The sequence below is a fragment of the Lacerta agilis genome, chromosome 3 (assembly GCF_009819535.1).
Source record: "Lacerta agilis isolate rLacAgi1 chromosome 3, rLacAgi1.pri, whole genome shotgun sequence".
NCBI lineage: Eukaryota > Metazoa > Chordata > Lepidosauria > Squamata > Lacertidae > Lacerta > Lacerta agilis.
This window is the reverse complement of record NC_046314.1, coordinates 83,023,915-83,051,898: the sequence shown is the minus strand read 5'-3', so window position 1 is coordinate 83,051,898 and position 27,984 is coordinate 83,023,915. Positions and strand designations below refer to the sequence as shown.

At 41.1% G+C, this 27,984-nt stretch overlaps 1 protein-coding gene across 2 annotated transcripts in view; it reads left to right on the top strand.

The window, feature by feature from the left end:
* BTBD9 (BTB domain containing 9) overlaps positions 1-27,984 on the top strand; it is a 147,976-nt gene that overhangs the window by 86,701 nt on the left and 33,291 nt on the right. For both annotated transcript variants that reach the window (XM_033144578.1, XM_033144579.1), the window contains exons 8-9: positions 5,257-5,446; positions 25,326-25,433. In XM_033144578.1, coding sequence (XP_033000469.1) covers positions 5,257-5,446; positions 25,326-25,433 — 298 coding nt within the window. The remainder of the gene's footprint in view (positions 1-5,256; positions 5,447-25,325; positions 25,434-27,984) is intronic.

Here is a 27,984-nt window from a genome sequence, read left to right as displayed (position 1 = left end):
TTTTAATGCAACAAAATATACAATAACAGCAAGAATGTACTACATTTATTGTTGGGCTGGCGGAGGCAGGTGGAACATAGCATTTATATTTAATGATTGTAAATATTATGAAATTATTTTAATTTTGTCTTTTAATAATCCTTATAGAAAGTCCAGGATTATTATCTCCACATTGCAGGTAGGAATGAGATTCAGGGAATAGGCTTGTCAAAAGACACATAATGAGATCATAATTGAATTGAGACTTAAAGGAGGGGAAATCGCTTAAAATCTCAGTGACTGAGCTTTTCCTGCTTTCTGGGAAACCCAGCAAGATGGGCAGGGTATAAATAGTAAATTAGTAGTAGTAGTAGTAGTAATTTTGTACTGCAGGGATGGGGAACCTCATGCCCAGAGGCACAAATGCAACCCTCCAGACCTCTCCGTCTGGCCCACAGGACTCTGCCCAGACTCTACCTCTTCTTGGCCCTGCTTTCCTTGAATGACTTTGCCTGGCTGAATTATGTTCTTGAACTGTAATAGTTTAGCCACAACTCCGCTTCCAGTTGTATTTCAGTTGCACCATGATGTCATTTTGTTTGTTCCAATCATTTCTCATTTCCACCCTTGTTATGTTTGTCATAGTCACTTAACTTCCTTATTAAAGGTAAAGGTACCCCTGACCGTTAGGTCCAGTCACAGATGACTCTGGGGTTGCACGCTTATCTCACTCTATAGGCTGAGGGAGCCAGCATTTGTTTGCAGACAGCTTCTGGGTCATGTGGCCAGCATGACTAAGCCGCTTCTGGTGAACCAGAGCAGTGCACAGAAACGCCGTTTACCTTCCCGCCAGAGCGGTACCTATTTATCCACTTGCACTTTGACGTGCTTTCGAACTGCTAGGTTGGCAGGAGCTGGGATCGAACAATGGGAGCTCACCCCGTTGCGGGGATTCGAACCGCCGACCTTCCAATCGGCAATCCCTAGGCCCTGTGGTTTAGACCACAGCGTCACCCGCGTCCCTTCAGTGCCACCCGCATCCCTTCACTTCCTTATTAACTTCCTTAAAAAAATAATCTCTGGGTTAAGTCTGTAGACCTACAGCAGTAAAAATTACCAGGCAAAAAAAATATATGTGAGGATGGGACTAACTGGTAGGCTCTCATATCATCATAGTGACTTGAATGCATGACACGGAGCCAGGAAGCCATACTTGGCACTTAATCTAGATCTCACAGAGCCAGAAATGGATGCACCTATTCTGAAAGTTGCTACAACATACTCAATGGCAGACAGAACTCCCTCAGATTGCATTGTGGTAAATGTATTGATGCTATCTAAACTGATCTTTTCTTTACTTCCCTAAGAATGCAGAAATCTTAGATTAAAGGTACTGTTCAACTGTGGCATTTGGAAGTTTTCCTTAAGGACTAGCAGGACTGCCTTTGTACTCGATTTCAGTAACTCAAGAGTCTAGACAAAACAAAATAAAAAATAAAAAAAATTCCTTCCAGTATTGCCAAGACACGGTCAAACTAGACTTGATAGGGAAATAATGTTTCTTGTTCATGTGTATCCCTGTTTATGCGTAAAGCAAAGAGCAGTGTTTATGTCTTACTTTAATGTGAAAAACTAATCTTCACTAGATGTATAAATGGGCAGACTTGACGAAAGGCAGCTTACAATGTTCCTAAAATGCAGGGGGTGAAGGTTCAGATCCCCTAACCTGCATGCTGCTTTTCATGTTTTTGATTTTTTTATATTTGTGAATTGGACTGGCATATGAATCAACAAACATAGTTGTCCCTGGTGCATCTATTTTGACCCACAGACATTAAAAAAAATAACAATAGTGATCTACTTTAACATTTCGTAATTTGTTAGAAGGAATAAGTACTGCCATTGGGGTTCTCTTTGTGTATGGCTGAATAATAGTGAGGAGATACGTTCAAATTGGGTTTAGCAGTCGTGACACCAGTGATCCTGAGTCAAATAACATCCCCTGACTTTTAAAAAGTAGTCATATTAGAAAGAAACTAAGGTGGAAAATACTCAGGAGAAGATATATGCCTGAGCGCAATTTTTCCCTTCACTCGTTTTTCATCAGGTATCATCGGAGACAGTAAAATTACATGTCATCTTATCTTCAAGTATAGTTAATATAGATAGTCTTTAGGTCATGTCCTGGAAATAACACTGCCTTTTAAAACTTTTTTGTGTCAAAATCAAATATATTGGCAATCTGTTGGCCATAACCTGTTACAGGATAAGAGTCAGGAAGAGTAACACACAAATCATATCCTTCTCCCTCGCCCCCTGCGGTTCCTGCTGCTGTTTCTGCCTTGGTCCATTTTAAAATTCTGCTTGCTTCCAGAATGTCTGCATTTTGTTAGCATGTATCATTTTACATTCTACGGCAACAATATGCTAAACTTGTGCAGAACTGTTACGTGCACAAAGGATGAGAACAGTAATTTTCATCCTTGTATCCCATTCTTATTTTTCTTTTTTCTTGCAGCATGCATTACTTAGCTAGTTGAAGGACAGAAGAAAAAATGCAGAAAAACATAGAAACAAGATACTGTTGGTTTTGGCAGTCCACTTTTATAAACAAAGTGACACAAATTGAGGCAGAAATTCCTCAGGGATAAGAGAAGGGAACCAAAAGACTGAAAATGCAGCACAGAGCAAAGTCCCTTCCAGATGTTGTTTTAAATAAATTTATCAGGCGGGTATGAAAGACGATAATGAACATTCAGAATGGGGAGTGGCAGTCTTCCCTTGGGAGCCGAAACAACATGGTACTTTCTGTACGTTGCAATTATTTGATTGCTGTCTAATTTCCCAATGTGCAAAACAGTACAAAATCAATTTCTATCATTAATACAGCATATATCAAGAACTTTATTAAAGAATGGCAAGTTGAACAATTGCTTTGGTAAATAAATAAATTGCATTTGTGTTGAAATGGATTATACAGTACATAAACATTGAAACCAAATTTCATGAACCCATCCTTAAAACCAATATGCACATTAGTAAATTGGAATAAATTAATTTGTGAGTAACGTCTTCAATATCCTAAAATATATACTAGCTACTGAATACTACAAAAATTCCAGTGTGGCAAATCTTGATTGGCTAAGAAAATATTGGTTGCAAATGCTTTGATATAAAACAGCAACAAAACAATTGTTATAGGTTTTAGCTTTGAAATACCTTATCCCCATTATGAACCCAAAGGGGAGCATTTGATTATTTAACCTGAAACAAGCCATCTGTACATTTGAGCAATATTGTTATTTATAAAGCTCCATAAGCGTGTCTTGATTTTATTGTATGCAGTTTTTAAATTGTTCTGAGTTGCTTAGGGAGCCTTGTTGTTGAAAGGTGGGCTGAGACTTTTTTAAAAATAAATACATATACTAAATAAATACATAAACACTTTACACGGTAGAAAAAAAATGAATTGTGAGGAATTGCGAAAGGGAAGGATCAGAGAGAGGCAAGAAAGAGATGAATATGAGGAAATGTAGATATATTTATTTATTTAAGTCTGCAGAATTGAGCAGAATGCAAAATAGGTCTCAGGATGGATCAGGAGAAAAACAGTGGAACTAGCTAGGTGTTTGGGGACAAAACATTTTTGTAAGGGAGACATTTGTCTACCAAGTACCGGTAACTTTTTCTTCACTGTCGGCTTATGTCAGACTATAGGAACATAATTCAGGTCTCGGTACTAAAGGATTCACAGCATTTCCATTTCCTAGTTGCTTATGTAATTAGGGATTTGTGAAGCATTAGCTTCAAGTTCTCCATGGTTGAAAACATTTTGGAAAGACATGATGTTGGTGTAGTTTATAGTAACATCAGACAAAAGGGCTCATGTAGTGGACAGCTTCCATGATGACCATGACTGCAACACATGAAGCAGGAATAAAAGTCACGAAAATAATGTCTGCTCCCTCGAACTATCTTTCCTTGGAGGTTTTTAAGCAGAGGTTGGATGGCTGTTTGTCTTGGATGCTTTAGCTGAGATTCCTGCATTGCAGGGGGTTGGACTAGATGACCCTTGGTGTCCCTTCCAACTCTACAATTCTATGAGTCTTGAACTTCAGCTGAAGCACGTGAAAACACCTATTACCCATTTACACAGAGAGTCTACTGAGCCTCCTCCAGCTTGTATTGCTCGGTTGGAGCACAGTGCTGATAATGCCAGGGTTGCAGTTTTGAGTCCCATATGGGACAGCTGCATATCCCTACATTGCAGGGGGTTGGACTAGATGATCCTCAGGGTCCCTTCCAACTCAACAGGTCTATGATTCTATGATTAAATAAGATTATATATATTCTGAACTCAGAACTAAAGATTAATAAGAATCTGTGTCCCTCAGTTTATCTGAAACCACAACAGAGTGGCATAAGTAGGCCTGGGGAAAACTCTAGTGTTAGCAAGTGATCTTCCAGCACTCAGCCCCATTTGAAGAGATTGTGCCTTGTATTGCAACCAGAATCACCTAAAACTGTTTGCAATGAAAGGTTCACTAGGCAGTTTAAATTATTATGTGGAGTCCACCAGTTCTAAAGCAGCAAGTGTTGTTTTCCTGGATCAACAGTGAAAACAATGCTGCCCGATGCTGTAGCTTCTTTATTGCCAGTACCACTGCTTTTTTTAGTCACTTTAGTTCCTTCGAAGGTTGGATGACGACTTGTATGCCTGCTTCCGGCAACTTCTGTAGCCAAGTGGGTGCCAAAAATACTACTCTGGTTTCCTTTGGACCACATCAGTGAGGCTGAAAGGGGGTCATCATCTGGGCTGCCCAGGACCTCCATACACACCACCCAGGCTTGCGCCCTGGAGAGGTCACTTCAGTGATGCTAACACAGTGGATTGACTTCACCCCTAGAAGTGCACTCCATTGTCTCTCAAGACAGACAGATGCCAACAACAACAATTGTGCGTTGCCATTCCTGTCCTGGTCCACAGTTCCACGTTTATCCTAATATTGAGGCTGTCCGCTTTCAGCAAAACATTTGCTATGATATGATCCTATCTAAATACTACTTTGCAATCCATAATTTTGTTCTAGGGCTGCTTTGGAGTTAAAGGTTCTCTGGCCTGCCCTGGTTCAGACAGTTCTCCCAGTGCTTATTCATTATTAATCTATGCTCTGAATCATAAGCCCATGTGTTCCTGCTTATTTTTATTCTTCCCCAGAAACAGAAATGGGTGGTTGTCTGTGCCCGCTTTTGATCTCTTTCATATTTTAATTTCAGTTCCCACTGAGAACGTTGCAACGGTTGCAGACTGTGCCAGTGTGATTGAGGGCGTAAGCCGAAGTCGCAATGCCTTGCTGAATGGAGACACAAAGAACTATGACTGGGATTCTGGGTATACATGCCATCAGCTAGGCAGTGGTGCTATCGTAGTGCAGTTGGCACAACCTTACATGATTGGATCAATTCGGTAAGATTTCATTTTTACATAAAGCTAGTTCACTAAGGGGAAAATTCATGCCTCCTAGATACCTTCCATATACAGCTTCAGTTTCTTTAAGCAGCATCTGAAACAACACCGTGTGTTGTTAGGGTAGATGGTGTATTTTATTTATAAATCTTTTGCTATGTTATCTTTATAAGTTAAATAAATAAAGGATTATACACACACACACACACATATATACACACTATAGAAAGCTCAGTTGCTTTTTTGCACTGGGATTCTTCTTCTTGTGCCACAATAGCATGCAAAACATAACTTGAAAAACAAATCATGACACACATTTAATGTTAAAATAGTGACATAACATGTTGCTGGGGATGGCATCAGAAACAGTGCTATAGATAATTCTTTACTACTACTACTACTATTTTTGCATATTTATCACAATCTGCATAGCCCCCAAACACGCCTGTTAATCTACCTAATTCAGGTTTTTTTGTTGCTAGATGTAGTTGGAAATCATTGGCTTTGAAGACTTAATTAGTGCCATTTTCTGTGCCTGGCTACTTCTGTGTTTTCTTAAAATAGACTGTTAGATATTTTCTCCCGTTTACCTCCTCAACTATGATGTTTATGGGGCAATGGGTATATTGGATAGAATGTTGGTGTTAGACCAAGGAAACATAGATTCACAGCCATGAATCTTACCATATGATCTTAGAGGGAGAAATAGTAACTCTCCTAACATACCTTACAGCAAGGGTAGGGAAGCCTTTTCTTTCTGGGCGCCATGTGCCAGTAGTGGAATGGGGGCAGAGGCAAAAGTGGGCAGAACGATGAATGCATTTTGTGTGTGTGTCATAGGCTAGTTTTTACACACCCTTACACATCCCTCTCCGCCCTCCATCCAAGGAAGCAAGAGGAATTAACACAGTTCAAGGCATATTCCAGCCAAGCAAATGCACCCAAAGAGGGTGAGAATTTCAAGAGCCAGAAAGAGAGGCTTAAAGGGATGCATTTGGCCCGTAGGCCTGAGATTCCCCCTACCTGCATTACAAGGTTATTGTGAGGGTAACACTGCAGTCAGAGCAAGTACACTGCTCTGAGCTCCTTGAAGGAAAAGCCAAAAAAGGCACAACATAATTCATACATAATACACTATTTTTATAAAGATAAGTTGAAATATTCAAGATGCATTATTAAAGAAACCTGGTAAGAGCTCTGGACAATTCCAAAATCCTTATCTCCAAACATGAGATCTAATGTTTTGTATTATTTTTTTAAATAATACAAATAAGACACCCAAAAACTTATCCAGAACAGACATTCTGTAAAATAGGCTATGCAATGAGTCAATATCCTATTCAGTTCCTTATTTTAATTCCTCACAATTCATTTTTTCAATGCTCTAAAGTGCTTAATGTATGTATTTATTTTTTAAAAGTCTCAGCCCATCTTTCAACAAGGCTTCCTAAGCAGCTCAGAAAACTTTGAAAATAATATATAATAAAATTAGGAGACACTTATGAAGCTATATAAATAATAATATTGCTCAAAAGTGCAGAAGTCTTGTTTCAGGTTAAATAATCAAATGCTTCCCTTTGGGCTCATTATGGGGATAAGGTATTTCAAAGCCAATGCCTATAAAAAAATGTTTTGTTGTTTTAAATCAAAGCATTTAAGATTAAGAGATTAAGATTTATTTATTGTCATTGTCCGTATATACACAGTATACACAACAACGAAAATCAAACACCCAAAGGCATTTGCAAAATGCTTGCATTTAGTAATGCTTTTCTCTGTTTCTGTCCCTTATGCTTTTGGTATTAAGAAACTTTCATAAGGGAGGGATAAAATAAGGTATACTGTATATTCTGGCGTATAAGACTACTTTTTAATCCAGGAAAATCTTCTCAAAAGTCGGGGGTCGTCTTATACGCCAGGTGGAGAATCTGCGGTCGAGTATATCTCAAACTCTATATTTTAACTGGAAAAGTTGGGGGTCGTCTTATATGCCCAGCCGTCTTATACGCCAGAAAATACGGTACTTTTCTTCAAGAAGGCTGTACTGTTTTGGCTTTTTCTATGTGCTTCTGAGAAGTGTTGACATGCCACATATGACAAGATGAAAAAGAACAGATATCTGAAATTACAGTGCATCGGTGCAGGTGGATGAAACTGCAGATCTCCCTACTCTCACAGGGATTAGTGAGAGTGAAACTTCACAGGCAGGCATTTACGGCTTACAAGTAGATCATTGACCTGCTTGCTAACTGGATATGGTAGCTACTAGCGACATTCAGGTTCATTTTGTCACAGGGAAGTTCTTTTTTTATTTCTCAAATACCTTCTATATTTGAAAGTAAATATATTCACAGATAATCAGTTTTACCACCAACACCCTTCAAACAAAGCTGTCAGGCGGTGCATACATTATCCTTTATCTTGTACTCCCTCCTCCCCTTTCTTACTTCATTAGTATAGATTAACTCCTCAGGTTTGCTTATAGTTAGATAGCAACTTTCATTGCAAAAGGCTTTGCAGTCTTTATATTTTTGGTCCTGACAACAGATATATTTCACTACTATACCAGATGTATAGATACAGGACTTGCCGACGAAAGCCTACTACATTGTTTGGGGATTTGAATTATAATAATCCGGTGGTGTTAGAGTCTCCAGGGAGTACTGATCAATGCTGCTAAAACAAATGCATCTCACTTGTGTGGTGCATCTAGACTCACATGTCACCCTAACAACTTACTGTCCATACATAGTGGAACGTTGGCTTCTGCTGCATCTGTTGCACAGCACAGATTGGGCTTCACAGATAACTGCAGGATTCTGAGCAGATCCAAATGTATCTTCTATTTATCACTAAAAGTTATCAAGTGACCTTCAGTGTAAGTTATCTTACTATTTTATTCTACCCCCATAAGTGTGTGTGTGTGTGTACTTTTACATTTTCATGATTTTCACACATATATTTTGATCATTCAGGTGAAGCATTAGCTTCTTAGAGGTGACCAGGCAACTGACTCTGTTTTTTGTTCACAGTTATCACAAAAAGTCCCATTAACATCATATTTCAAACTTGGAAAGAGTTATATAAAATAATCTAAATTGTGTGAATTACAGCTATTATCTTCTGGACAATTATATTCTAAAATTTATATATTTCATAAAACTTACACAAGGTACATACCAAGCAAGAATAGCATTTTGGGAGAATAAACTTTTGCTACAATGGCAGCTTTACATTTTGTAAAAAGTGCTTCTGTTGTGCACGTTGCCAGGAGTTTATTCATCAAGTAGCTTGCTAACATTACAGGGATATTGTGAGGATAAAATTAACCCCATCACATCTTTGGAGCAAGTGTGAAATAAAGGTGTGCTGTGTAATTAAATACACAGTATTATAGATAGAGAAGATAATGTGTGGGAACTGCTGGAGCATCCATCATGATTTATGTGTTTTGACTAGTCACAATGACTATGTCCTACCTCCCTGGTTGGAGGCAGGATGCCTCTGCATGCCAGTTGCTAGGAATCAGAAGTAGGGAGAGGGTTGTTGCCTTTCTTTCAGGCTTCCTATAAACATGTGGTTGTCCATTGTGAGAGCAGGATGCTAGATTAAATTGCCACTGCCCTGATCCTCTTATTAGGGAAAGGGACCCCTGACCATTAGGTCCAGTCGCAGACGACTCTAGGATTGCAGCGCTCATCTCGCTTTACTGGCCGAGGGAGTCGGCGTGCAGCTTCCGGGTCATGTGGCCAGCATGGCTAAGCCACTTCTGGTCAACCAGAGCAGTGCATGGAAGCTCCGTTTTCCTTCCCACCGAAGCGGTACCTATTTATCTACTTGAACTTTGACGTGCTTTCGAACTGTTAGGTTGGCAGGAGCTGGGACCGAGCAACGGGAGCTCACCCCGTCACGGGGATTTGAACTGCTGACCTTCTGATCAGCAAGCCCTAGGCTCTGCAGTTTAACCCACAGCCCCACCCGTTTCCCGATCCTCTTATTAAGTTCTTATAATTTCTGATTATGATTCATGTCTGCCTTTTAGTTGCAGGGTGGATCACAATCATTAATGATAATTAATGATTAAGTTTTTTTACATGCTGAATATAATTACTATAATTACTACAGTAAATAAGTAAAAAATGCATTTCATTTGTTCTGCACAAAAGGTATTACAAAAGATTTTAATGTATATCTAAAAACACCATACATCGTAAATTGGGCCCTATACACATCTCTTTACAAAGACATACCAGTACAATGGTACCTTGGTTTACAAACTTAATCTGTTCCAGAAGTCCACTCTTAAACCAAAACTGTACTTAAACCGAGGCGCGCTTTCCGTAATGAGGCCTCCCACCGCCAGTGCCCTTCCACTTTTCGGATTCTGTTCTTAGAACGAGGTAAAGTTCTCAAACCAAGACACTATTTCTGGTTTTGCAGCATTTGCAAATTGAATCGTTCTTAAACTGGACTGTTCTTAAACCAAGGTACCGCTGTATTGTTTTAATGTGTCTATTTTTAAAAATCTAAATCCACCAAATGTTTCGCTAAAGTACAAATAAACTTGTCAAAATTCTAGTGAGATTTTTCAGTGGCAGCTTAATGTTACATTTTCATCCATTTAAAGTATTCAAAACACATTATTATGTTTTTCTCAGCATTCAGCCTCCTCACAATAACTCTGCATTGCGGTCCTCAGAAACAAACCATCCTGCAGTTTTGTTTTTATATTTCATTTAGAAATCGTTTCCCATAAACATCTCAAAGCGCTTTAACAATAAAAACATCAACAATAAAAAATGTATATAAAAAGTTTCAAGTCCAATATAGACAAAGACCTCCACTTAAAAGGCTTGTTGAAAAAGGAAGATCTTCCACAGCTGCCAAATAGACTGTGCCAGTCTGATATGTGATGGCAGGAAGTTCCAAAGTAGATGCCACTGTATTAAAAGCCCAATTTTTACTCCATACAATATGGACTCCTACAGACTGCAGTGATCAGTTGTGTATATAAAAGATTAGCAGGGGCCAGAAAACTTTTTCAGCAGGGGGCCAGTCCACTGTCCCTCAGACTTTGTGGGGGGCCGGACTATTTTTTGAGGGGGGGATGAACAAATTCCTATGCCCCACAAATAACCCAGAGATGCATTTTAAATAAAAGCACACATTCTACTCATGTAAAAACTCCAGGAAGGCCCCACAAATAACCCAGAGATGCATTTTAAATAAAAGGATAATAATAATAATAATAATAATATTTATTATTTGTACCCCGCCCATCTGGCTGGATTTCCCCAGCCACTCTGGGCGGCTTCCAACAGAAACCAAATACAACAATATCAAACATTAAAAACTTCCCTAAAAAGGGCTGCCTTCAGGTTTTTTCTGAATGTCAGGTAGTTGTTTATTTCCCTGACCTGTGATGGGAGGGCGTTCCACAGGGCGGGCGCCACTACCGAGAAGGCCCTCTGCCTGGTTCCCTGTAGTTTTGCTTCTCGCAGTGAGGGAACAGACAGAAGGCCCTCGGCGCTGGATCTCAGTGTCCGGGCTGAATGATGGGGGTGGAGACGCTCCTTCAGGCATACAGGACCGAGGCCGTTTAGGGCTTTAAAGGTCAGCACCAACACTTTGAATTGTGCTCGGAAACGTACTGGGAGCCAATGCAGATCTCTCAGGACCGGTGTTATGTGGTCTCGGCGGCCACTCCCAGTCACCAGTCTAGCTGCCGCATTTTGGATTAATTGCAGTTTCCGGGTCACCTTCAAAGGCAGCCCCACATAGAGCGCATTGCAGTAGTCCAAGCGGGAGATAACCAGAGCATGCACCACTTTGGTGAGACAGTCCGCGGGCAGGTAGGGTCTCAGCCTGCGTACCAGGTGGAGCTGGTAGACAGCTGCCCTGGATACAGAATTAACCTGCGCTTCCATGGACAGCTGTGAGTCCAAAATGACTCCCAGGCTGCGCACCTGGTCCTTCAGGGGCACAGTTACCCCATTCAGGACCAGGGAATCCTCCACACCTGCCCTCCTCCTGTCCCCCAAGAACAGTACTTCTGTCTTGTCAGGATTCAACCTCAATCTGTTAGCCGCCATCCATCCTCCAACCGCCTCCAGGCACTCACACAGGACCTTCACGGCCTTCACTGGTTCTGATTTGAAAGAGAGGTAGAGCTGGGTATCATCCGCATACTGATGAACACCCAGCCCAAACCCCCTGATGATCTCTCCCAGCGGCTTCATATAGATATTAAAAAGCATGGGGGAGAGGACAGAACCCTGAGGCACCCCACAAGTGAGAGCCCAGGGGTCTGAACACTCATCCCCCACCACCACTTTCTGAACACGGCCCAGGAGGAAGGAGCGGAACCACTGTATAACAGTGCCTCCAGCTCCCAACCCCTCTAGCCGGTCTAGAAGGATGTTATGGTCGATGGTGTCAAAGGCCGCTGAGAGATCCAGCAGAACTAGGAAACAGCTCTCACCTTTGTCCCTAGCCCGCCGGAGATCATCGACCAGCGCGACCAAGGCGGTTTCAGTCCCATGGTGAGGCCTGAATCCCGATTGGAAGGGATCCAAATGGTCCGCTTCTTCCAGGCGTGCCTGGAGTTGTTCAGCAACCACTCGCTCAATCACCTTGCCCAAGAATGGTAGATTTGAGACTGGGCGATAGTTGGCCATATTGGCCGGGTCTAAAGATGTTTTTTTAAGAAGCGGTTTAATGACCGCCTCTTTCAGCGGGGCTGGGAAGGCTCCCTCACAGAGGGAAGCATTCACCACCCCGCGCAGCCCATCGCCCAGCCCCTCCCGGCTAGCTTTTATAAGCCAGGATGGGCAAGGATCAAGGAGACAGGTGGTTGGTTTCACTCGTCCAAGCAGCCTGTCCACATCCTCGGAGGTAACAGACTGAAATTGATCCCACGCAACTGGACTAGACAGGACTCTGGCACTCTCCCGCCCTGGCCCTGCTCCCACGGTGGAGTCTATCTTTCCGAATCTGAGCGATTTTATCTGCAAAAAACTTTGCAAACGCATTGCAGGAGATCTTGGGGTCCCTACCAGGCCCCGATGACGAAGGTGGCTCCGATAGATTCCGAACCACCTGAAAGAGTCTCCTGCTGCTATTTTCCGCAGATGCAATAGAGGCGGTGAAGAAAGTCTTCTTCGCCGTCGCTATCGCCACTTGGTAGGCTCGACGTTGAGCTCTAACCTGTGTTCGGTCGGATTCAGAATGGGTTTTCTGCCACCGGCGCTCTAGCCGTCTCAACGATTGTTTCATCGCCCTCAGCTCCGGGGAAAACCACAGGGCTGTCCGGGCTCCATGCAACCGGAGAGGGCGCTTCGGAGCCAAACAGTCAATAGCCCTGGTTAGCTCCACATTCCAGCGGGCCACCAGGGAATCGGCTGAAAGGCCATCAACATGGGATAAAGTATCCCCTACCACTCTCTGGAAACCATTTGGATCCATTAAGTGGCGGGGGCGGACCATCCGAATTGGTCCCACCTCCCTGCAGAGGGGAAGGGTTGCGGAGAAGTCCAGTTGTACCAGGAAGTGATCTGACCATGGCACTTCTTTAGTTTCACTTTTTTTTAATGTCAGATCACCAACATCCATAGAGGTGAATACCAGGTCTAAGGCATGTCCTCGGCTATGAGTTGGACCAGACTTATTCAGGGACAGCCCCATGGAGGCCATGCTTTCCACGAAGTCCCGAGCGGCCCCTTGTAAGGTCGTGTCGGCATGGATGTTAAAATCCCCTAGGACGACCAAACTAGGTGACTCCAGGAGAACATCCGCCACGACCTGAAGCAGCTCGGGCAGGGAATCCTTGGTGCAGCGGGGAGGTCGGTACACCAAAAGGAATCCTGTACTGCCCCTATTGCCCAACTTCCAGAACATGCACTCAGAGAACTGGGTCTTCCCAATAGGACGCCTGGTGCAAACTAATGACTTCCTAAAAATCACTGCAACCCCCCCTCCCCGCCCAGATGGCCTGGGTTGCTGTGCGTAAGAGAAACCTGGTGGACAAGCAGCGGCAAGGACAGGCCCATCCGCTTCATCCAACCAAGTCTCTGTTACACATGCCAGGTCAAGTCCACCATCCACAATCAAGTTGTGGATGGCAGTGGTTTTATTCAACATTGACCTGGCATTGCACAGCAGCATCTTCAGGTCATGTGGGTATCCCTTGCTGAATCCAGTATCCGTCCGGTCAGGACCAGACCCGGAGGCAGGAATAGTCCTCAGACAACGACTAAACCTGCCTCCTCGGCAATGACATGGTCTGGTCTTAGCGTAACTCCTCCTCCTGCCCGTGATCACTGAGATCGGTTGTCCCAGTGCATCCCACCCTGTGGAACCTGCCCCAGCCATTTTGTTGGCTGGGACCCCCTCCCAGGCAGCCCTGACCCCACCCCTTAAGAACAAAATTAAACCTATATAAAAACAGAAAACAAAACACAACAATACAAACCAAAAACTATAAAAATTACAAGTAACCAAAATTATACAAAACTCAAAACCCCACTAAACATCTATCCCACCCCCACAACAAGAAAACTTAAAAAGATGAAAAGAAATAATAATAATAATAATAGAAACATTTTAAAACATTTAAGAAAAAAAAGAAAAAGAAAAAAAACATTTAAAAAAGAGCTGGACAGCAGCAGCACTCAGGCACTCAGGCAGGGGGGTCCTCCTGGGCAGCAGCAACCAGCAGCAAAGCAGAGGCAGCAGCAGTCCTTTTGAGGCCTTACCAGGCCCCGCCCTGGGCCAGGTGGTGAGTGGCAGGAACGGGGCCCTCAGGCACTCAGGCAGGGGAGTCCTCCTGGGCAGCAGCAACCAGCAGCAAAGCAGAGGCAGCAGCAGTCCTTTTATGGCCTTACCAGGCCCCGCCCTGGGCCAGGTGGTGAGTGGCAGGAACGGGGCCCTCAGGCACTCAGGCAGGGGAGTCCTCCTGGGCAGCAGCAACCAGCAGCAAAGCAGAGGCAGCAGCAGTCCTTTTGTAGCCTTTTCAGGCCCCGCCCTGGGCCAGGTGGTGAGTGGCAGGAACGGGGCCCTCAGGCACTCAGGCAGGGGAGTCCTCCTGGGCAGCAGCAACATTCTACTCATGTAAAAACACGCTGATTCCCGGACCGTCCGCAGGCCGGATTTAGAAGGCGATTGGGCCGGATCCGGGCCCTGGGCCTTAGTTTGCCTACCCATGGATTAAATAAACTTTTAAGTATCCTGGCCTCAAGGGCTTTGTATACCAGTACCATCACCATGAACCTAGCCTGGTAGCTCATTGGCAGCCATTGCCATTCTTCTGGCTGTGGTGTAACATGATGCCAGTATTCTGTTCCAGTGAGTATTGAACTACTGAATTTTTCGCTAGCTAGGGGCAGCTCCGCATATCGATTGATCAGTTATCCAGATGTGGGAACCACTCACCCACAGTGCTTCCATCTTGCCAGTTTGTTGGCCCTCATCCAAGCAGTCACCAAGTTCAGACACTGATCTAGGGCTTGCATAGCATTTCCTTTTTCAGATAAATATTGCTGGACATCATGGTTCTGGTCCTACTTGGTCGTTCCTAGAGAGTGAGGCTGGGAGAGTGCTGTGGAGTTCCATAGGGTTCAGTTTTATCCCCTGTGCTTTACTACACAAAACCAGAGTGGGGTTATTCAGAGTTTTGCAGTATGCTGTCAGCAATATGCTGGTGACACACACCTCTGCTTTTCCTTTACATCTGCAGGTGTGGCAGTGGATGTGCTGGACCATTGTCTTGCCTCAGTAATGGACTGGATAAGAGCCAAAAAGCAGAAGCTCAATCCAGATAACCCTGTTAGTAGGCCCCAGTGTTAATCCCTAGACAGGATGGATGGAAAGTTGCCCACTGTTAATGGGGTTACACACAATCTGAAGGAGTGGGTACATAGCTTGGAGGTATTTCTGGATCCTTTGCTGTCACTGGAGGCTCAGGGGCCTTGGTGGCATGGAGTGCTTTTCATCAGCTTTGGCTGGTGGCCCTGCCGCATCCCTATCTTGACTGGGATAGCCTAATGTCTGTTGTCTGTGTTCTGGTAACCTTGAGGTTTCATTACTGCAGTGGAGTGCAGGCTGCCTCTGAAGACTGTTCCAAAACTTCGGCTGGTGTAGAATTCAGCAGCCAAGTCACTCACTGCAGCAAGACAATTTGAGCATATTACACTGATCCTGGGCCAATTGCACTGGCTGCCAATTAGTTTATTGGCCCAATTCAAAATGCTTATTTTGATCTATTAAGTCTTAAATGACTCAGAACCACAGTATCTCAAGGACTGCCTCTTTCCTGATGAACCGACCTAGACCCTGCAGTCATCCCCTGAGGTCCTTCTTTGTGTGCCTCATCCACGAGAGGTCCATAGGGTGACAACACAAGAATGGGTCTTTTCTGTGGTGTCTCCCTGTTTGTGGAATGCTCTCCCCAGGTAGGCTCACCTGACACCATCATGACATATCTTTAGGCACCAGGCGAAAATATTTCCCTTCAACCAAGCATTCAGCTGATTAACATTCTATGGCTTTTTAAATGTGTTCATGGGAGGAGAATTATTGTTTTGTTTTATTGTGCATTTAATGATGATGATGAGAAGACTCCCTAGAAAAGACCCTGATGTTGGGAAAGATGGAGGGCACAAGGAGAAGGGGACGACAGAGGATGAGATGGTTGGACAGTGTTCTCGAAGCTACTAACATGAGTTTGGCCAAACTGCGAGAGGCAGTGAAGGATAGGCGTGCCTGGCGTGCTCTGGTCCATGGGGTCACGAAGAGTCGGACACGACTGAATGACTGAACAACAAAATGATGATGATAATAATAATAATAATAATGCTAATCTCAAATCTCCTGATGACTCCAAAGACAAATTATATAATGAACTTTTTAAAAGGCTTTAAAAACATTTTTCTAAAAACCCAGAAACAATGCTTGAAGTCACCAAAAAAGAGAGAAATTTGTTCCTATATGCGACAACAGATATACATGTTACTAGTACAAAAACAGATAAGGTACCAACAAAAGAAGAATAGCATATCAAACTGTTAGAATATGGAGAGCCAGCAGGGATGACCACTAGAATCAGAAACCAAAATGATGAAGGATATAAGGAGGACTGGAAATATTTTATTTAATATATGAAAAAAGTATTATAAACGGACAATCAACCTAGCAGGATGGTAAGATTTTCAGCAGTGTAAGAAATAGCCAAAGTTTATACATGTACCATATTAGGGGGTGTGATAGATGGGGTGAACCAAGAAATAGAGGAGAAAAAGGAACCATGGGAGGAGAGGATGGGAAGCCAGTTAAGGAATGTATTTTGGATTTATGTCTATTTATAGATCCCCCCCTTTTAATTTCAGAGATTCTTCTCTTTTGTACTACTTTTGTAGTATCAGAAATGCAAATAATAATAATAACAACAACAAAGACAAATTATATATAATGTAGGGCCACAGTGAAATATGTAGCATTTCTAGTTCTACGGGGAAACCTTGTGAAATATAAGAATAGGATATAACTGCCAACTATCAGCTAATCAAGAGCACTTAAAATCCTCTCTCTCTCTCTCTCTATATATATATATATATGTATAATGTATATAATAATCTACACACACACACACATCCCATGCGGGGGAGGGAGCAGAAATTCTGTACTCAACGGATAACGGAATCTAGACCTGAGGTTATGAGCCAAGGAAGATTAATTCTATGACTGCCCCATTTTTAAGCGAAACTCCTCTATTTTTAATGGATACATATTCTCCCCCTAGAGTGCTAGGCTCTGAGATTCTTACTAAAATGTAAGGTGGTGCAGTCAAATTTTTATTACACTCATTGCTACCTATTTCAATTAATGGACTTCTAGCAAGGTTGATGCTTCTGAGGCAAATGTTTAATATTCTGGATATTGCAGCAAGTGAGCCGGATGAACTTCAAGTTCACTCAGCATTTCTTCCTACAGCCCAGAGGGCAAGATTGACTAACGAAGGCTAATTTAACATTTTCTTCTAATAGAAGAAGCCTTTGTAGCAGAAACAGCATTGCCCTAAACTGTTTTTTCCCTGTGATGTATGCAGTTCTGCCTCCTTCACTTAAACATTCTCTTTCTGTCCTAGTGTATCCATCACAGCACAACCTAGCCTACTCATTAATGTTTACTGCAGTACCTTGCTCAGAATACATTTGAAGGATTAGTATGTGGCATGAAATGTGGCCCTTGTGCCCAGAGTGCACTAGTGAATATTTATACTGGCACCTGAGAAGCATTTTGTGGTAGTCTGGAAGGGCAGTTCATGCAGACTGAATTCTGTGCAACATGTATTTTTCTTTAGCTTCTAATTATTGAGATGATATCATGGAGAGGCAAATAAGAAACTTCAGTTGGGCTACTGTTGGCTTGTGCAAAAAAGTACAATTTACCTCTTTTTAAAATTCACTTTCGGGGGTGTAGCTGGGTCAACATTCAAAAAAACAGTAAGGTAACAGTTCAGTGAACCAGGCCACATGTTGCTGACCTGGAAGTTGCTATTTTTCCCCATATGCATGAATGCTTGTCAGCAGAGGATAACACCTCAGACATCTTGCCTTACCCTATAGATGCCCAATTGACTGCTTCAGTCTGCCAAACTGGCACTGTTACAGGTGCCACACAATACTTGTTCTGTGTTTGTAAATAATAATAATAATAATAATAATAATAATAATAATAATAATAATAATAATTATTATTATTATTATTATTATTATTATTATTATTATTATTATAGTGTGGCAGCTCCCACAACTTGGAACTCTGTGCCTTTTCACATCAGGCAGGCTCTTTCACTGTAAAGGTGCCTTTTAAGAACATTTTTGTTTAGACAAGCCTACCTAGATACGTGGAATGTTTACATGTAAATTCTATGAAATAAATAGGTAAACTAAATCTCATGAAGTTTCCTCTAATTTACATAGTCATTAAGTTACTATAAAACTCTTTATCCTGTTATACTGAGACATTTTAGGAGTGATTGCACATTTTACCTTACTGCATTTTTAGCTGTTCTCATCTACAGTTGTGTGTTTTGAATCAACTTAATATAGGCTTCAGCACTATGGACAGCACTTAGCTCCCTGTGTGGCCCTAGATAATGTTTGATAGCAATAGTTCATCCTGCACTATACAGAACTCAAGTGTGTCCACAGAACCTGTTTGCCAAGAAACTTCTAGAATTTACTGGCCTTCTTACTAGCATCTTACTGTACCTTCTTACAAGCCTTGAACCAAGTAAATGTTGGGAATCTGAGGTGTGATGCCCACATAGCAAAAGTTACCCACAGTTCCAGCCACCACACACAGGCAACTTAAGATCTAAAATAGTTTACTACTGTAGAAGATTATGCTTTAGTAATACAGTTCCAGACATTGATATACATACAGTTTGTAGGCTTTGGAGATGCAGATACAGATATATACAAGTACAAAATATCTCTGTTGTTCCAGCTTCAAAACGTAAAACAGACTCCGACTTACAGAGGGACTCAATGACTGACATGCCTTAACCGCTTGTATATATGGCACTGGGCCATTGCCATAGCAACCGGCTTGGCTGACCATACACCTGTTAGTTTATCTCATACATGGAATGATTTGTGCTCATGAAGGAAATTAAGCCCTTCCTCCATGTCCAGTTTCTCCAACAGGAAACTACAAAGTCCCGCAATGATAAAAAGTATTCTCTTGGGGGGAAATAATAGATTCCGGGGGGTGGGGGATTACATATGTTTTTGCTTTTATCCATACTTGTAATTAAAAAGTGTTACAATGATTTATATCTGTGTTTATCTCATCACACATCTAAGATTCTGCCCTTAAGTTGACAGATATTTTTAATAAGCAAGTTAGCTACAGTCTTGCTTAGAGGCACCAAAAGACTTTTACAGCTACACAGAAAGATAGCGGGTGAGAAAGCAGAATTTCAGATAGCCGAGTCTTTCTTCTGACCAAGTGTGCAATGATGCCTTTGGGAATTCTGACTGAATCAGCTCTAAATTTTTAATTTGCAGGAAGTCAGCACTAATGAGAACTTTAGTTTTCCTTCAGAAGCCTTTTATTTTTGCTTCTGAAATGATGACTTATTAATATTATTAACAGCCAGGCTTAAGCAAAGGGTTCTGGAACAGCTTTTGTAAAGCTTGTTTGACCAGCCTATCTTAACCCCAGACAGTGTCAAAGGATTTAGAGATGTGGAGGGCAGTTTATTATTGAATGCCATGCCCTTTAGGTAAGCAGGCTTCTGAATTAGTGAATATTTTCACAGAACCTAACAGGGTTTATGTTTATCTCATAGCTATCAACCAACAGCATTATTAAAGGGGGGGAAATGAGGCTGGTGGTGGTGCAGGGTGAAATAATTTTTGCAGAAGTAATGTTTTTATCAGCAGTTGAAAGTAAACAAGATATCTTCAATAGGAAGAAAGGAATACATTAAAGAAAACTTAAATATTCTTTAATATTTATGGAAGCCGCCCAGAGTAGCTGGGGAGACCCAGCCAGATGGGCGGGGTACAAATAAATTATTATTATTATTATTATTATTATTATTATTATTATGAAAGATGTATGTGGACTATAGAAAAACATATGCTTTTTCTATACCACCCTTCTGAGTAATACCCCTCTCCACTCTCTCATTATATATAAGGGTCTGGTGACTTCTGTTTCAGTGTATCTGAAGAAGTGTGCATGCACACGAAAGCTCATACCAAGAACAAACTTAGTTGGTCTCTAAGGAATTTGCTTAGGAAGGAATTTGCTTTTATTTTGGTAAGAGAAAGATGCGTGGTTAAATTGCATTTTAAATCTAATGTAGAAGCAGCGAGTTTTTCAGTTGTTTTGGTGACATGCTGCTGTCATTTGAAATAGGCTTGATAAAGATGAGATTGGCATTCACCATTCATAAATTTAAGAAAAGGCCTGCCTGTTAGCTCTCAGATGGCCTATAAAAACTATTTATGGAAATGTACTGAATTGCTTCCTAAATTTAAAAGATAGGAGATTCCCTCAGATTAAGAAAGGTACCATTGAGTGCAAGAGTATGCCAGCATGGTTATTGAACAAACTTAAGGAAGCTGTAGAAGGCAATAAGGATTCGTTCAAAGGGGGGGGGGTAGAGGAGCAGATTGCTATAAACATTAATCCAACAATAAATATGTCTTTAAATGTGTATCAGAAGCAGGAAACTGACCAGGTTGGCTGGCCAGATTTGCACTCTTCAGGGTGTCTGTATATCTACTGATAAAAAAGTGAAATGCTGGCTGTAGGTTTTGGAGGGCCCTTGGTTCCAGACTTCCTCCATGGACCACCCTCTCTCATTGAGTCTTCTCATCACTATTATCAACAGCTATTTCTGTTGTTCTTCTTCCAAATCATTAATCCAGTTTCTAAAAGCTTTTGACAAAGTACCTCATCAAAGACTCATGAATACGCTTAGCAGTTATGGCATAAAAGAAGTCATTTTGTGGAACACTGATTATGAAACAGGAAACAGAGAATAGGAATAAATGGACAGGTCTCCCAGTGGAAGGATGTTGACAGTGAAGTTCCCCAACTTCTTCATAAATAATTTAGAATTAGAGCAGTGAAGTCGTCAAGTTTGCTGATGATCCTAAATTGTTCGTTGTTGTTGTTCAGTCGTTCAGTCGTGTCCGACTCTTCGTGACCCCATGGACCAGAGCACGCCAGGCACGCCTGTCTTTCACTGCCTCCCGCAGTTTGGTCCGACTCATGTTGGTAGCCTCAAGAACACCATCCAAGCATCTCGTCTTCTGTCGTCCCCTTCTCCTTGTGCCCTCAATCTTTCCCAGCATCAGGGTCAAATTGTTCAGTGTGGTTGAAATAAAAAGAGATTGTGAAGAGTTCTGAAATGATATCTCCGAAGTGGGCAGTAAAATGGCAAATGCAATCCAATGTAAAGAGGTTGTTGTGAAATTAAAAAAAAAAAAATCCACACACTTTAGATTCACCAAAAGTTCCATTATTTCAAGCTCTTAGTACACCTGCTCTCGTGAGAGTCACAAGGGTCTTTAAGCTCAATCAGAATGTAATAACATTTATGCAAAACATTCAGTATACAAGGTACAACTTTAACTTTCCCAAATTCGCAGTGGAAAAGAACAAGCTAGTTTTAACATTCCTCAACCTTTATAAATAAAATTTTAGCATCAGCCTGCAAACAGTATCTTCCCTATCCTAGAAGGTTGCAGTTAACATGTGAAAGCAGAACGTTACAAAATATTTGTTCCAAAGCTAGCGGTCAGCTTCACCTTTAGTTCAGACCAATCTGCTTTTTGCTTAACTAGAGCAGAGTTCATATCTTTAATCCTTAACAACTGGCGGAAACTAATTTGTTTTGGGAGGAGCAGGGTATCAGAACACATATTTAGAAAGATAGGGTTTTGTTTTGGTTTGGTTTGGTTTTGTATAATGTTTGTTGTTGTTTTCCTGCCTCCTTGTCTTTCTTAATTTTGATGCGTATTGTTATAAAATCAGGTGGTTTTGGTTTTTTTACATAAAGAAAAATTATTCCCAGTGATGAAAATAAAAGCACATGAGAAGAGTTTCAGAAGAATCTTTCTAAACTCTGTGAATGAACCAAAAAATGGCAAATGAGGTTCAGTGAAAGTGTAAAGTGATGCATGTTGATGGGTGGGAGGAATCATAATTCAACATAAACACTGCAAAGTCAGTGTGTGGGAGCTGTAAGAAAGCTAATTTGTTGCTAGGGATTTTAAAGAAATGAATCAAAATTAAAGCTGTCAATATAGTCATAGTTTTATACAAATCTATGGTTAAACACCCTTAAAATACTGTGCACAATTTTGGTTCCATCTTCTCAAAAATGCTATTGTGCATCTGGAAATTATGCATTGAAACTGAATGGCAGGAGATTCTGGACAGATGATGCAGTATAGTATTTCACAGTGCAGATATTTAAATGTGCAGAATTTCCAACAACAGGAAGTGATTTCTGCTAGCTTAGATAGCTTTAAAAGCGGAGTGGATAAATTCATGGAGGATAGCTCTGTTAATGGCTACTAATCATGATGGTTTGGTCCCAGTTAATATCAATTCATGAGGAGGAACAATGGGAGAGGTTTATTATAGCTTACCCTTGTGCCCTCTTTGTGGGCTTCCTAGAGGTATCTGGTTGCTGTACAAAACGGGATGCTGGACTAGGTGGAACCCTGGTCTGATCCAGCAGCGCTTAGTATTCAACTAAATTTACTTCAAGTAGCCCCATTAAAATTAATAAACATAAGTAAGTTAGGTGAATTAACTTCAGTGGGTCTGAGCAAAATTTCATTGAATACTATTCCATGTTCTTAGGAGTCTAAAATGTTATATAAATCAGGGACAGGGTTAGTTGGCTACCCAATTAATCTTTAATCATGTAGAACAATCCCTAGTGATTCCATAGAAATCATCAAATGTCATCACTGTCTATTGTGTTTGTAGCATAATTATTGTGTGAGCCACTTTTTTTCCAAAAGAGAGACCAAATTATGAAAATTGCAATAATTATGTTCAGTAATTGTGTTGTAGAAGGGTAGGCTTTCCACAACAACAGTGCAAAACGCAAGCAATGCAGGTCAATTTTACACTTTTTAGTCAGTGCCATTTAAGTGAATAAGCACCAAGGCATAGGCCTTTTAACTCTGGACTGGTAGTAAATTAAACCCTTAAGGAAAAGAGCAGAAGTTAAAAATCACAATCAGCACAATGTAGCTTGCCATAACATGCATAATGCAGGCTTTCCAATTAGAATGCTGCAGTTTAAAAACTTTCTTTCTAGACTGATGAAAGAGCAATTATTTTAAGCAAAGTAAATGCAGTCTTCTGGCTCTGCTTCCAGTTACTTCTTGCTCCAATAGCAAAGACAAAGCTTTTGAAAAACTATAGCAATTTGTTGTTATAAACTCAAATCCTGCTAATCAATGGTATGCAGCCAGCCAAAACCTTTGTAAAAGATGTAAGCAAAATCACATTTGGTAATCAATTTATAAAAGCAGTTCATTGGTCCTAAATAAAAATCGATAGTGAGCCTAAGAATAGGTGACTGGAGATATGTAATATAACCATGCATTTTATATACTTTCAAGATGAGCACTAACTAGGAAGTCTTTATTGGAGGACCATGTGAAGGTTTTCTTGGTATAAATTGGCTAATTCATATATTTATGAAGATCTGTGGAAGAGGCTTGGATAATTATGCATGCTTATATTCACTTCCACTTCTACTTACTTTTCTACTCTTTTGTCCATTTGGTGTGAATTTCTATTTGGAATAGGTATACCTACATCATTTCTATTTAATGTGATTTTAAAAAAAATATGTGGGGGCACCTTTTTGTGTACATCGATATCCTTGACACCAAGTAAGGACAGTTCAATTTTCCTTTCAAGTCTTCAGGCAGCACTTCAGCCTTCAGTTGTCAGGAGTTCTGCTTCAGTTGGTTTGCCAGCAGTGACCTTATTTGGAGGAAGCAGAGCTGGCCACTGTCATTCATGCCATGGTTACATCCATACTGTATTAATCTACCATAACACAATCTATGTGGGGCTGCCTGTAAAGTTTAGAAGCTTCAGCTGGTCTGCAGTGTAGCTGCCTGGTTGCTTGTGAGATAAAGTAATCAGAGCATAAAACATTTATTCTGTAACGAGCTGTATTGATTACCTGTGTACTTCTGGACTGCTGCCTTTCAAGCATTCACTGGTTTGGGGCCATGGTATCTGAAGAAAATGTATCCAGGCCTGCGCAGGCCTTGACATTGGCCACAGAGACCCTTCTCACAGGCCCACAATTAAAAATCATCTGGTTGGCAATCACAGAGCCTTTCAGTAGTGGCTACATCACATTGTAACACCCTCCAATGGGATGTATGCTGGGCTCCTTCCCTGATTGTGTTCAAACATTGCTAAATGTTAAATACATTGCTATTTGAAATTGCTTTTAATTGAACAAGATAGCTGACCTATAACTTTAACTGTTCCTGCTTCCTCCTCCCTGTCCTCTATGTTGTATACTTTAATTGGCTTATATTTTGTTTTTAAGATTTTGACTCTGAACTACCTTGACACTGCCTTTGGCCCTGAAAGGTGGTATAAAAATACCAAAATAGATAAATAAGTACATTTTGTGTTGGCCTGTGAATCAGAGGCTGACCTTGACTTTGGCAATGCAATCATATTCACACTTGCTGACTGAACTAGTTTTCCACATGGATTGATTTTTACATAAATTAAGAATAATTTAGATGAATTGCAAAGAAATGCTCTAATTGACAAAATATTATAGATTGCTTAGAAAGTTTAAAGTGGGATAATTATTTAAAGCCAAATTATCAGGCATGCCAGAAAAATATGTATGCCCAGAATTCTGCTCCTACCTGCGGCTTTAAAGCAGGCTTCCCCAAAATGGTGTCCTCCAGATGTTTTTGGACTGTAACTCATCACTCCAGCTAGCACTGGGACTGATAGGAGTTATAGCTCAAAACATATGGAGCCACCAGGCTGGATAAGGCTGTCTTAAACCTAGATAAAAATAAAAAAGAAATAATTGATAAAGAAGAATTTTAAGGAAGTAAGGATCTGGAATTACAGTATAGTTTACTTTTATGCCTACTTACGGCCAAATTGTTCCCCTTTTAACTAAAGTTAAAATACAAATACAGAATTCAAACTGCTGATTATTACAGACACATTCCAAGACAAGCGGTTAACATAGGTTAGCAGGAAAGATTGTAGAAATAAATTATGTATTACAAGATTGGTGGGTGGGTTGATCACTGAATTCTTACTGTTTCTGCTCATGCAGGTTACTTCTCTGGGATTGTGACGACAGAAGCTATAGCTATTACATTGAAGTTTCCACTAACCAGCAGCAGTGGACAATGGTGGCCGACAGAACAAAGGTTTCCTGCAAGTGAGTTTAGTTTTCTGCTATTTGTACCTCATCCCTTTCAAATCTAATAGGATGCTTGTACATGACTAACCATCCGAAACAAAAAGAGGGCAGAGTTTGCAGGGAGGATCCAGCAAAGATTAAAATCAAATGGCTCCAACCAGGATGAAACTGAAAGGAGGATTCTGTTGTTGAACTAGCTGGAAAAGTTCCTTTGCTTGCCACCTAAGTACAGTCATTAGTCCCTTTGTCTAGGCAATGATTGTTGGCCCGAACAGTTAAGCACTGTCACCACAAGCTAATGAGTAGGTCTTCATCATCTGGCTGGAAGCAGGCTGCAGACTTGAGAAGCTGAGAAAAAGAGACATGCTGTGACTAATGTAGAATTGAGACCTTTAAGGGTGTTAAAGCTGTGAACACCTCCATTTTACACTCAGATTGTGTCTATGTGTGCATAAACCATTTATCCTAAAGATACCACAGTCTCTGCTGCCCCTCATTCTAAGGAAACTGAACCCTGGCTAAGCCCCTGCAATCCCCGGAATCTTGCTCCTCTCGGAGATTGGGGTGGCATGTAACAGTATATTAGTAACAAAATAAATAAAAATGAAACATTACTGATGATAAGAGACTGGGTAGGAATTTCCCTTGGCAGTGCCCAGCAGTTTTACACCACTTTCCAGGGTTAGGAGATTGCTTTAAATGTGACAGGAAGGGCTGGAGAAACAAAACAATATTTTCTTCCTTTATTTGCTGTATTTCTATTCCACCCTTCATTTCTAAGGGTCCCAGGGCAAATTACAGTGCAGTATTTACAGTGAAGCAACAATAAAACCAATCATAGGACAATACTAGAACCGACTAAAACACCAATACCATGAAACAACTGTATTTCTGCAGCTGTGGAATTGGTCTGTTACAGTTGGTCTCCCCGCCCAACCTAATTTACCCCAAAAGGATAATAATATACTGCTTTAATATCTCATAAATTGAGGGAACCACTTTGATAGGCCAATTCAGAATTAATTTTGACATTTGTTACATAAAGAAGCATGGAATCCTAGCCTAAAAATAAGATTCTTTTAGTGACTCCAACTTGAGAAGTGAATTATTTGAGCAAAAGCAGTCTGCTTCTGCTGATGTTTTGTAGTGCTTCTGTTGCTGTTTTGTATGTGCTTGGATAATGGCAGTCTCCTTCCTTGCCAATTCCTGTGTGCCTAATCTTGCATTGAAGATCTAATCCCTTGTTCATGTCATGAATTTATAGCATGAAGAATGATTGCAAAGTCCCAACTAGCTAGTTCACAGCAGGAAAAATAAGACAGACCGAAGGTAGCAAACACAAACTTCAACAAGCCTCTCTGATCCGTGAGAGTGGCAAAGAAAATAATGCAGAGAGGGAGGGTGTAAAAGTAAATGGAATTCAGCTTACATGTCATAGACTGCATTTGATAGTCTAACCAAGTGTGAAAACTTCTTTTCAAGTCTGCTTCTGCTGCCTTTGGTCGATTTAATGGTATTTTAATGTAGTATTTTGTGTAAATTAATAATTTAGTACTCAAAGCCTGAAGTGACAGGCTATTTCTAAACTCCTCTTTTTACTCAATCTCAAAAGGCTGGCAATGGAAATGATGGTATGTTTATTATCTTCACAGGAAAGCTTTCTGTCCTCCTTAAATGGAAGCCAATTAATGCACAGTGATTGTATAATTGTCATTTTAAATGCTTCATATAGGCTTTACAAAACCCTGCTTTCTTGCTAACTTCTGTTGTTCTCCACGCAGTATGACAGTAATGAAATCGATTCATGTTGTGCTCTGTCTAAAGGGCAAATATTTCTGATAAGTTTGCTTTGGTTTGTTAAGCTTGAACAATAGACATGTATGCTTATTAAAAGATTTTGCGGATGAAGAGTCTAGAACTTGGATTAAAGGCTAAAAAAAATTGGAGTTAGTAGGGCTCAGATTGCTGCTATGATTAATTCTTTAAATGAGCATCTGCCTAAGACACTATGAACAATCAGGAAACATTACTGTCAATTTAAAGGTTGGTCTTTGAAGGTTTTTGTTTGTTCTGGTATGAAACGCATACTGTTAATTGCATACTGAGCTGCTCTGTTGTCTTACGGGATTTGGCTGCATACAATCAATAAAGTGCAGTGGTCCACTGATCGGCATATGAGTTCCTGGAGCAGGAATCCCCAACCTTTTTGGGTCTGTGGGCACACCTGGAATTTTCAAACTGTGTTGCAAGCACCACCACAAAATGGCTGGAGTGAGAAGACCGGTTGCTCTCTGCGTACATTCGTTCCTTCTCTCTCTCGCCCTTCTCTCCTTTCTTGCTCTTTGCCTCTCTGCTCATAAGGTGCTGTGTAGGTGTGGGGAGGGGTGGGGGCTCTAGCCAGCCAACCAAGGGAGAACTCAGACCCAAAGAATACATAAACACAGACGGTCTCGGAGTGAGAGAAACAGTCACAGGCTCAAAGAGGGAAAAACAAAACATGGAGAAATTTAGAAAGGGAGAGAAAACACACGTGGGGGGGGGCACACATGGACATCCAGAGAGAACACAC